A 12,537-nucleotide genomic window follows, 5' to 3' on the forward strand; every position below is an offset into this window, starting at 1 on the left:
GAAACAGGGCTAGAATATAAACATCTTTATACCAGAAATACTGTGTTAGATCAGTGCATTAGTAAGGCTATAAGCGTTTATAATGTACAGCTGTTCAAGCTCTTGTTAACAAAAGTAGCTTATCAGCCAATCACTTGACAGCAGCTCAGTGCATTTAGGTATGTAGACAGGGTCAAGATGACTCACTGTTCACAGCAAGCATCAGAATGGAGAAGAAAAGGGGTATTAGTGATTTTGAATGTGGTATGACTATTGTTGCCAGATGGGCTGGTCTGGGAAGTACTGAGATATTCATATTCAGCTATCTAGGGTTTACAGAGAATGGTCTAAAAAAGAGAAACTATCCAGAAAGCAGCAGTTGTCTGTTGATGGCAGACATTAGAGAATGGGCAAAGTAGTTGGAAATAATAACAAGGCAAAACTAACTAAAATAACCACTGGTTGCAATCAAGACATGCAGAATACCATGTCTGAATATAAAACATGAGAAACCTTGAAGCAGATGGGCTACAGTAGCAGAGCACCACACCAGGTGCCATTCCTGTCACCAAAGAACCAACGTCAAATTAATCCCAAACTGGTTTTTTGAATTCACTGTACGTCAAAGGCCTCCACAGTCACCAGATCTCAATCCAACAGAGCACCTTTAGGATGTGGTGGAACAGATTTTCATCATGGATGTGCAGCCAACAAATCTGCAGCAACTCTGTGATGCTATCATGTCAATAAGTACCCAAAAATCTGAGGAATGCATTCAACACCTTTTTCAATCTATGCCACCAAGAATTAAGGCAGCTTTATATTTTTGATGCGAGCAGGCATCACTGCTGGTATTTCTGCGACGAAAGCAGCTGTTGCTCTTGTGATAGCAGGACATCCTATCAGCTTCTCATTAGTCCCAGTTGTATATTGTACCATTTGTTATGAACCCAATCAACTGCTTCCTGCCCTCTGTACCTACTTCTTCTCACAACTATCTTTACTCCAGACATACTTTTTCAATTCTTTATTTCAGTAAGTTTGTAATTTTGTGAATAAATTTAATTGAGGAAATGGAAAAATAAGTAAGTAAATACATAAATAAATAAATGATGATGTTTTTTTGGTGGACATGTGTGTTAACTAAATAGTTACTTAACAACTAAGTACTGGTTTCTCCTGAATAGTTTCTCTAAACATCAGCCTGACACTGATGGATTGGTTAGCACATTTCCATCAGTCTGCCCCTGGGCAACTGCGGCTACACATGTAGCTGACCGTCACCAAGTATGACTGAGGAGGGAATAATGGATACAATATGAAGCACTTTGGGTGCATTTAAAAGTGCTATATAAATCTAATCCATTATTATTATTATTATTATTATTATTATTATTATTATTATTATTATTATTATTATTTTCTGAAGCCTAACTGATACTTTAATAAAATGTCATTTGAATATAAAAACTCTTTTATTTGATCACTCACACAAGCCTAAAGAATGTGATATACAGGTAGGTCTATAGTTGGTCATTGGGTCATCCTCTTTTAATGAAGGGAAGAAAAGCTGAGCACCATACCAAGGGAATTTCATTGTTTTCTACTGCCAGAAAAGGATAGTAAGATGTACTGCTTCAAAATCCGCTGCTAATTTAAAAATGTGGACCACAAGATTTTCCATTATCTAAACCAGGGGAGCCCGTCCTCGATTTCTACTATCCTGCAACTTTTAGATGCACCCCTTCTCCAACACACCTGAATTAGTTTGACCGAGTGAGTACACTTACTAACTGGGTACAATTAATAAAATCACAGAAAGATTTAAAATCAGAGTAGAGTTGCTGCTCCTCCGCAGCCAGATGAGGTGGCTCTGGTATCTGGTCAGGATGCCTCCTGGACGCCTCCCTGACGGGGTATTACGGGCATGTCCCACCAGGAGAAGATCCCAGGGAAGACCCAGGACATGCTGGAGGGACTACATTACTCGGCTGGCCTAGGAACGACTCGGCATTCCCTCGGACGAGCTGGCGATCGTGGCCGGGGAGAGGGAAGTCTGGCTCCCACGACCTGACCTCGGATAAGCGGTAGAAAATGGATGGATGGATGGATCATTAGACTGCTCTTAGCCAGTCCCACTTTGAATCAGGAAAATTTCAATGAAATTTTCAGGAAATCTTAGAAATGGAATGAGGAACAAACAATTAAATTTTGGAGGCGATTGGGATCTCCACCTCGATCCAGGAATTTTTTAAAGGATTCTTTACTATGGGGAGAGAGGGATATTTTTACCATTAGAGTTTCTAACTAAAAAATTAATACCCTAAATTATTATTAACAACAATAAATAAATAAATATTAACAATAAATTACAATGGCTTGGTGGAGGTCTGCGCTCCGAGTGCTTTTAGTGTAATCATGTAAGACTTCCTTCATCACTGCAGAGCTTGTTAAAGGGGATGTTGTTTAACATCCATCGCATCTCTTCTTCATCTAGCAAGGTTATTCATCACCTAGCCTCATTCAAAGGTGAATATAAAAGGCTTTTTATTCTCTTATTTCTGCACTCAAACTAATAATTCTTTTTCTCATTAATTATTTCTAATTAAATTGCTAAATGACTCACAATTAAAGGAAAACTCAGAATGGCATCAAACACCTTTATGCATGTTTGAATCAATATTACATACACACAAAGATGCAGAAACATAATAAACCAAACAGACTGAAAATGTATACAAACTAGATACTCTAAATCACATAGAATTACAAAGACTTTAAAACTACAAATAAGATCCAGACAAATGACAAAAAAGTAGAAAACAAAATTAAACTTGAATGTAGCCATAAAATTAGAAAAATATGACAGAAAATTACCACTTTTTGCATCCGAAAGCCTTTTTGTTCATAATATAACAGTTAATTTGCTCTGTGAATGTATTTATTTTGAATCCATTAGAGCTGTATAAGTGTACAACAGTCAAAGAGTAACAAGTTAATGAGTCACACAATAATGACTATGAAGTGGACAGAGTTCAAAAGTAATACAGAAAATCTTAGTTTATTCTCATGGAAATAATGTAATTGATTTCTAATATATATGCAAATAAAGTCCTTTATAGTCACTTCAAAGTTTCTGTCTATATAAAACATTATTTACATTGTGATGTAAAAGTATACTTATAGTGGAGATAATTATGCACCATGAATGGTTATTATTTTTTATGCAGGACAAACAAGGCTAAATTATGAGGAGAGGATTCTCTCTGAGTTCTTGGTAAACACCAACAAGAAACCGGTTCACCTGCCCAGAGGACATGCCCACACTAAAGGCTTGTGAGATTTGACTCTGCTGCATCTGTTAAAATGAGAAAAAAGGATGAAAAAGTACAAAAAGATACTATAATTCCAACAGTTTTAGAGACTAGCAGCCCTGTTGTTTTTATTTAGTTGCAATTAGTCATTTCTACCACTAGAGGACACTATAGCCTACACACTGTACCTTTAATGTAAGTAGTTAAAAGAAAAAACTAGGAAGGTCTTACCTTGGCCCGTTGAAGCGCCCGGCTCAAAACTAAATTCTGGACCCCTTTGGTGGAAGCAGTTCTCTCCGTAGCCCTCTGTAACAAAGTCTGTGCAAGGGAACAGAGTGCATTATTAAACCAAAGCAACGTGTTCATCAATCAAGGATAAAAATATAAAGCTGAATCTTGGAAATTTCAAGGTAAACCTGAAGGACTGAATGTTTGTTTCTGAATTAAAGTAGAAGAGTGTGGCTTATATAGGTTTGTATAGGTGTTTGTACCTGCATGCGGCACAGCAAAGCATGATGCAGGCCACACACTGCTGCTATAGATGAGCTCTCAATGTAAACCTCAATACTCATCAAGGAGTTCTCTTTCCCTGGGCTCTCCTCGCCAACATTTACCTGGAGACCAAAGGAGGAAATTATACTTGCATAGCATAAAAGGTAAAATGTGATTAGTATTTTGTTATATAATGAGTCACCTCTTTTGCAGTCAGTTTAACTGTGGCTTCATTTGGACAACGAGCATGGACCACAGAGCTGCTGGAGTCAATCTCATCTCCTTTTCTTGCCATTTGAACTCCTCCAGCACCTCCAGACAACAGCCAATCAAGTAGAGTGAAGCAGAGGTGTTGATGGGCCAACTCAGGCCCTTTGTGGTCAAAATCAAAGCTTTTTGACTTCAGTGTATCCCTCAGTAACTCTGATGATATACATACACTTGCAGAATAGCTCTCAGGCTTTGATGCACTTTCTCCTCCTCTGTCCGTCCCTCTGCTGCACCTGAACTGGTGGGAGTTTAAAAAAGCTTGGACCCCAGATCCCATGAAGCTACTGGATTGAGATGTGGTCATTCTATGAGCAGGTGTGGGACTGATCACGCGCAGGGTGTGCAACCAGTCCACTGTCAGAGTGTTTAAGGGCAAACTAAAACAACTCCTCTGCAAGTCAGGAAAAGCTGCAAGCTCTTCTTCTCCCAGAAGAGCTAAGAGTGAGAACATGAGTGAACAGTTTATAGTCAGAGGGAAGGAAGTCTCACCTGCAGCTGCGACTGGCAGGGTCACTTCTAACGTTTCGTTTGGACAGAGAGTGTGGAATGAAAATGAAAAATTTGTAGAAGAGGTTTCCTTTCCTGCGGTTGATGAGTAGGACAGAGGAGAGACGGAAACGCAGAGTGTCCAGCCTTGTTCCAGGATGTAAGGACTTGAATTGTCCAGGATGCAGGTAAGATTTAATGAGTCTTTTTGAAGCAGTCTGCTCCAGCTTGCGGTGGCGTGACATCTTATTGGTTTCTCCTGGACTGGATGATGCTCTTCGGTATTTGTAGAGGCTGTCAGCAGGAAACTGATGTGGACCACTTGATTCAGCTTCCTGAGGATTTGGTTTTTGGATTTGATGATTGTTTCCAGAACCGATGCTCTAAAAGAATAAAAAGGAAATGACATGCAGTTTGTCACACAATGTTGCTTTAGCCATTTCCCAAAACATATTCAAGTTACATAAATTACATTTGCATAGCATACCTTTCACAAACATTGCCAATGGCAGACAGGAAGTCCCTGACATTATGGCCCACATGTGAGGAAGGAAGCTTGGACAACGCTTCATCCTGGCTTTTCACAGGTAAGCTAATCCTCTGGAGCTGCCCTCTGACAGACAGCCCGAGCAGTTGAATTTCACCTGATGCGTAAGAACAAAACCAAAGACGGGAAAAACAGTTTCAGAATCAAGAGTAAAAAGGGATGTAACAGCAAAAAAATAGAGCGTAATACAGCTCTTACTTCACTCGCACCACAGCCAGCATCATAAGTCCTGGATGAGGACAAAGTCATTATCTTTAAAGTCATTAAAAAGATAAATAATTCTCAGCTGTGGCTCCGAGGCTGTGGAATAATCTACCTTTACAGACTGGCTCCTTCTTCTTTAAAAACTCATTTTTATTCCTTGGCTTTAAACACCATGTGAGATTTTGAATTATTTTAATTTATGTATTTTTATCTCTGTCAGACTATTTTGGTTTTTCTTTTTACTATGTATAGCACGTATAGCACGGCACTGTTGCAGTTTTAAAGGTGGTTTATAAATAAAGAATGGTATTAAGTTAACACTGATATAAATCTATGATTAAATACTCTTATTTGCCTCATACGTTATGTTAACAATGTACACTTTGCAAGTTAAAGGCTGCTATTAATCTTGGTTAAATTTAATGCATCTGAAGGAATAACAGCCAGCAGAGTTACAGCAGAGTTTCTTATATGCTTAACGTTTAATTGCATTTTGAGATTCTAGTCTTTCTTTTCATCAGAAACAAAAGCCACACTCATTATAAAAAGGGTAGTGTGTATTTCAAAAGCTATTTTTTAGCAGCTAACTTACCCACTTACATGCAGGTAACATGCAAGAATTTAAATTAGTTTGCAAGTCTTTTTTTCACTGCTGAAAGCACAATGGCTGTGCTCTGGTTAACCTGAGTAGATGCAATCCTTTCTCATCTGCTCACCTGCAGCGTTGCATGTGGGCTCAGCCAAGGCGATGATTCTGCACACATTTAAGCTGCTGGGACTTTGGAAGGTGGCAGCCATTGGCCTTGATGCCTCTTTGTCCACTTCTTTCTCCCCTCTCCCTGGTGATCCCTCTGACATATTCAGTTTGAACAAGTCTGAACCGGTGCTGTAGTAAACAGAGTTTTTATCCACACAGACACATTTCACAGGTCCCGATACACACCCCTCAGTGAAACCAGCCACGATGCCACCTCTCTCTGGTCCACCCTTATCAGTTTTTATCAGGACCACTCTGCCCTGTTCACCCACAGCCACTAAACACTGTGCAGGTCCTGTATCTGTCCCGGTGACAACTGACGTTCCAACAAAGACAACTGGCTGCTCCAGGCTATGGAGAACTTGAAGTCGTGATCCTGGAAGATGCAGAGGAAGGAAGCAGATACGTCCATCTGGCAAACCGCAAAGGACAACGGGTGATTTGGCGAGAGCAGCTTCAACCCCAAACAAAAGTTTGAAGAGAACAGGCTCGAGTTGGAAGTGGGCATGAGCTGAAGCAGCATCAAAAGAGGATTGTGTCATGTCACCAGAATGGACACAAACCAGTACAGGAGTCCTTGTCAGGCCAGTCTTTGATTCAGTGGTGCCCTGTACAACAGGTAAGACCAGCGGAAGACTGAATGAACTAAGCACCTCATATGCACTGTGTTTGGATTGTGTTTGTTGTGGTGTTTTATACAAGGTCAACAACCAGGATCCATCTCTCTGGCAAAGGCCTAGGAGCACAGAACCAATGAGGAGCAGAGCAGACGCTCCATCTGTGCCAACAACAAGAAACTCAGTGGAGATTTTCAGCACAGTTGGACTAGGGAATGCACAAGCTGAGGGTACTTGAGACCTGCAGACAGATTAAACACAACATATGGGGAGTTCTGTCACTCACTGACAAGAAACTGACACAAATCCAACTGTTGCATATACCTGGGCAGCAGAGAATGAAAGCTGACACAATAAACTCCACTCCTGCATGCCACAAAGATGAGCTGCTTATCATGGTTCTCAACCAGATCACTCACAGGACCAGGAAACTGGAGGACACCCTGCAACAGTGAGAATAACACTGGGTATTCAGCCAATGGTTATAACTATAATAATAATAATAACAATAATAATAATAATAATAATAATAATATTTAAAACCACAAACCAAACAAGTTACTCACCATGAGCTTTCTCTCGTGAGCACTGAAGATATACACCTCGTCGCTTCCAGTACAGACGAAAACATCTGTCCCAACACCATACTTGATATTCGGTGTATTTAATGTTTCCAAAAACCCAAATTCAGCCCAAGTCTCAACAGCACATCGTTCTTCCATTACCACAAACTTGAAGACGAAAAGGGAATCTCTCTGATCATTCAGTAAACAATCGCACTTGTAACAGACTGCAGAATTATGATGTATGAACTAATGCGGTCCCGAGTCGGTTGGTGCCAAAAAGAAAAGCGAAGTACCGCACGTCACGTTTTCCAGCAATGACAGCCATGAACTACATTACCCATGAAAAACAAGCGGGAATAGGATGGCAGGATGGTATTTATAGTTTTGTACTCAATGTTCTTTCACTGAAGCTCAAGGACAGTAGCAGATACGGACAAAATACTCTTTTTAATCTAAAAATATGCCTAAATACAATCAGAGTGCTTGTACTTAGTCTATTTCCGCACCCAGTCACAAACACTGGCTAACGTCCATTAGGCATTTCCACGAAGAAGAAGTTAGGAGACCCTCGTGGTCTTTAACCGCCAATCAAAACAGCCGAAGTGAACATCCGCCGAAATTTGAAAACGCCCTCTGAGCCATTACGTTTGTAGGTGATAGATTTTAGCTGGAATAAGAACTTTTATTTTTATCAGTAAATACAATGGATTCGTTCAACGAAGAAGATATCAAGATGTACTTTTATGAGAACAGACTAAAAACCTTCGAGAAGTGGCCTTTCGACGAAGACTGCACTTGTACGCCCGAGAACGTGAGTGGACGTTTATACGCTTGAGTTTTGCTTTCTTTAGCAAGGCTTTAGCACTCGAAAACTAACAACACAACAGTCATCTATAAACGAAAAACACCGCCCTTCAAGTGGCTGACATTCCGTTTTAACCAGAGTTTAACTGTAGATTTAAAATTATTTAAATAATGGTCACTCAGGTTAAAGATTATAGTTGTATATGTTGTTACTAGCATAACTGGACACAGTGCAGCCCATAAAAAAGCTAAGCTTGACACTACTGTTTTTACTCTGTTACTATACCTTTGGCTGCAGCAACCAATGGTATGAGGTGTTTTGTTTTTTTTTTCTTAACACTTCTTCTTTAGCTGCTTACAAATAGGGGTATTGCATGAAATATTTAATATTCAGTGCTTAAGTAAAAGCGCACATGTAAGCATTTGTGTGAAATTCAATCATGTGAGATGTTTAGAGGGAAGAGTCAACATTTGTACTGTAACCCTAACTGCACTTTTTTGTCGTATGATTATTTGGAAGCTGCATTTAATCTTTAACAGTGTTTTGTATTCAACATGCTTGTTTTATCTGTTATGTAAAATCTTGGAAAAAAAATCTTGTCAGTGAAGCTGACAAATGTAATAGAGAAGGAAGTACAAAATAACTTCTGAATAGTTGATTATAAATCACTGAATTTAAATATGTTATTTAAGTAAATGTACTTTATTTTCCAGAAGTGGCAACCTATAACTTTTTGACTATGGGCTCATTTTCTAGTTATATAAAAATGGTTCACGGTCCCTGTTTTTACACTGATAGAAAAACAATTCCTCATTCTCTTAATAAAAACAAAGTTTTAACTGACGGATGAAAGTGCTGGTAACAAATATTTTTTATTACAGATTAATCTAAGACTGTTTTGCTGCATTAATTATTTGGTCTATCAAATGGCAAATGTTTTGCTTCCCTAACAAGATCTCACAACATAAAGTTTTCAATTAAATTATGTAATAAAATCTAATAAGTACTGGACCATTAAAAAAAAAAACTATATGAAAATTTTCTTTCTATCTTTCTTAACTTTTTATTTTGGGTTGCAGAATGGTTTGATTGTTTCAGATTGGTTCATCTACTGTATTGACCCCCCATGCTGTCTGCTCATTTCTTCTTTTAGATGGCCAAGGCCGGCTTCATCCACACACCATCAGATAACAGCCCAGACGTCGCCATATGCTTCTTCTGCCTTAAAGAATTGGAGGGCTGGGAACCAGAGGATGACCCAGAGTAAGAATAAAACATAAGTTTTCACTTAAAAAAAATAATAAACATACCAATAAAATAATAAAATATGTATACAGTTAAATGTATCATTTTAAGCTGATCTTCTTTTTTTAAGTTACTTGTTTTAATAATGATTTAATTTCTTTTCTTCAGAAACAAGGTTAACCTTGGCATAGAAATAAATGTGCTTTCATTAAAGTATAAAATTCAAATCAGAAAACTTTATCAATCCCAGAAGGCTATCCATTCGCAGTCAAGTCCTGTCAGAAGAAAATACATAGAAGATAGAATTACAATAAAATGCACTCAGACAGCAATCAACCAACAACATCACCAGTGACAGTGTGCAAATGAGTGCAGGACCCACTTGTTACAATTAATGTGTCATAAAACAGTACAAATAAAAATTAAAGGCATTATTAGAAATTGCTCTCAGTGTTCAGTAGCTTGATAGCTGAAGAAATTTAGGAATTTGCGTACCTAGAGGGCGGATAATATTGTCAACCAGAGGGGATAAAGGAGAATTCTGTCGCCTGTACATGGTCAGGTCTGCTAATAACAATCTTAGCCTTCTGGATGATTCTTTTCTCCCAGAGAGAGCTCAAGTCTTCCTGCTTGGTTCCAGTGATCTGGGAGCAGACCATAACACTATCATGCAATATATTTTTCTTCTTAACAGACAACCTTTTATTACAGCATAAAACGGAGCGGTTACAAACTCGCAGCGAAGCACTAATACACAAAATGTTCTTGCAGATGCCAAAGTTGTTGCACATCCTTAGCAGATGGACTGGTTACCCTGCTTAACAATACAGTTTATGTTCTCAAATTTTAACTATGGATCAATAACTGCATCCAAATACCTGTAGTTCTGTCTTGTTTGAATATCTTCACCATGAATTCTTCTGGCTTTATTTTTTCCTAAATTTAATTATCAGTTTCTTGGTTTTGGTTACATTAAGATCAGGGAAGCTGTCACATCTGTCAGCAAATGCAGTTAAAGCACCGCTGTGATCTATCTGGCTTCCCTGAAGAAGACACAGCTTGCTTTGTCCTCTAAATTTTTGACAAGGTAGCCGCCTGTCTGAGAAAAGCAAAGCAAAGAATTCACAGTTAATAATAATCTATAAAGTAGATATAAAGTAATTAATTAGGTTTTGAAGTACAATGAAATTAAAACTGAAACATGAGAGCAACTCTTTGCTCAGTTTGGGGCACAAATTTTCTCTTACAGGACGCCATCAGTGTTAATTTCTTCAGCTCACAGAATAATACTCAGCGATATTTTTCTCTTCTTGGCTAACTAATGACACTTTTATTGCATGAGAGAGCTTAGAACTGTAATACAAAGCAGGTTCAGCATATCCGGGGATTATTTAGGTTCTCTGGCTTAATGAGCCATAACAATGGAGATCCCGTTGAGTGGTATCTCAACTCTGGTTATCAAACGGGTGACAGTTTTCAGAAAACCGATTCCAGCTATGGATCTGGAATTGTATATTTCTTAATAAAAAGGAAAAACTGTGACCCCAAACGTTCACGGAAACTTAGATAGTTAAAGCAGATCTGTAACAAAGCTGCTGCTGCCAAAGCAATACGGAAAGCAGGCAAAAAAGAAAGAATGGCAACTGTGGAAATGTAAACGAATAAAGTGACGTCACTACATCATTAATAAAGGTTGAGTATTGTGTATTATGTCAAGCAAATGTGCTGCACAAACTTATTCTTCAGGCTTTTGAGAAAGTCCTCTTCTGTCAGATACAACACTGACCTTTTTAAATGCTATTTCCACCACATGAAGAACACTCAAACCAGTCAACCAATTTCTATTTGTAGCTGGGATGTATGTCACGAATAGACTGTGTAAAAAGTCGAAAGGTTTAGTTGTATAACAGCCTCCTCTTTCATACTAAGACCATGGACTTTTAAAAATCTTGTTAAAAACTAATTTTCTCTAGCTTTTTAAATCAGTCTCGGCTGAATTTTAGTTTCATGCTTGTCTTTTTATCATCTAATTTATTTTTATATCTTTTTTTGTTGTTGTTTAGTCCTCCTTTTATTTGCATATTATCTCTTAGGTGTACACCACTCTGGTCAACATATCGTATATTGTTTTTAAATGTGCTTATAAATAAAATTCACTTAAATAGATTGGTCGAATGAGGGTGCTTTTACTTGTGTTCTGCACTAGAGCAGGTTAGTTACATTAGACTGGATTGTGTGTTAATGTTTGTTTGAATCTGATTTTTGGAGGCTCCACAGAAGTTGTCTCACACAAATCTGTTGTTTGTAGCGCACTCTCCTGATAATGGCTAATAAAATAATAATAATAAACAACCTGTAAACAAGTGTGGAAATTGCCCAGAACTGAAGGAAAGTTTGGTAAAAATGTGATAAACTTCTATAAGTTTTTAGATGGTACGACACATTTCGACTTTTCATCCTAGCATTTGCCATCTGATTTCACAAGACTGATTTCTGGTTGGTTATGTAGTTTTGCAGTACATCAGCACTTCATGTTCAGTCTGTAAATCTGTAAGTGCTCATATTAGCAAAACTGACACCACTCTTTTCTGTAGGAAGGAGCACAAATCTCATTCATCCTCCTGCCTCTTCATCGCTTTAAAGAAAAACATAGAAGAGCTGACTGTGGAAGAATTCCTCAAACTGCAGAAGGAGAGACACAAGAGCATCATTGTATGTTATAATGTCTAAATGATTTAAACCACATCTTTAATCTCCCTTTTATCTCTCTATTATAAAAATGTCTGACAAGTAAATTAATTGCAACAAGATCGGCGTCTCCAAAGTAGTTGTGGAAGAACAAAAGCACAGCCTGAATAGTAAATAATGTTTAATTTCCTTTTACATACAGATTAAGACTGGAAAGGATGCCATCGCCAAGTTTGAGGAGGCAGCCAAACTGAAAAGAGCAGAGATGATCAAGACCGCCATGGAAGAGGAGTGACACCAGAGTAGAAGCAGATGAATGAGATGGGTGGTGTGTGAGGGACAAACTGCCAAGTGACTGTGTGGTTTCTTGGTGAACTGATCACCAGTCTTTGTTGTTAGTGTTGTATATTCTGTATTGTTTAAATGCTTTTGTTCATTAAATGTGTTCAGTTTTAATCTTTATTGTTTTTGTTTTATTTAAAGTTCAATTACACCCAGAGAATAAAAAGAGCAGCCTTTAATCATTCACTTTTTAGCTGTTAGAGAAATGCCCTTCTTGGTGTTAGT

General features: G+C 38.2%; 2 protein-coding genes across 2 annotated transcripts; one reads left to right on the forward strand and one right to left on the reverse strand.

The window, feature by feature from the left end:
* Positions 1-2,625: 2,625 nt before the first annotated feature.
* faap100 (FA core complex associated protein 100) lies at positions 2,626-7,738 on the reverse strand. The gene is made up of 8 exons (XM_041973631.1): positions 7,233-7,738; positions 6,991-7,109; positions 6,009-6,907; positions 5,029-5,185; positions 3,988-4,924; positions 3,785-3,907; positions 3,525-3,611; positions 2,626-3,337 (listed from the first exon to the last, which is right to left on the reverse strand). The coding sequence occupies exons 1-8, from the start codon at positions 7,386-7,388 to the stop codon at positions 3,221-3,223; spliced, it is 2,595 nt and encodes an 864-aa protein (XP_041829565.1). The 5' UTR covers positions 7,389-7,738; the 3' UTR covers positions 2,626-3,220.
* Positions 7,739-7,830: 92 nt separating this feature from the next.
* On the forward strand, positions 7,831-12,498 carry birc5a (baculoviral IAP repeat containing 5a). Its single transcript, XM_041973651.1, has 4 exons — positions 7,831-8,043; positions 9,191-9,300; positions 11,877-11,994; positions 12,173-12,498. Exons 1-4 carry the CDS (start codon positions 7,936-7,938, stop codon positions 12,263-12,265), a joined length of 429 nt encoding a protein of 142 aa, XP_041829585.1. The 5' UTR covers positions 7,831-7,935; the 3' UTR covers positions 12,266-12,498.
* The last annotated feature ends 39 nt before the right edge of the window (positions 12,499-12,537 follow it).

The sequence above is a fragment of the Melanotaenia boesemani genome, chromosome 21 (assembly GCF_017639745.1).
Source record: "Melanotaenia boesemani isolate fMelBoe1 chromosome 21, fMelBoe1.pri, whole genome shotgun sequence".
Classification (NCBI taxonomy): Eukaryota; Metazoa; Chordata; class Actinopteri; order Atheriniformes; family Melanotaeniidae; genus Melanotaenia; species Melanotaenia boesemani.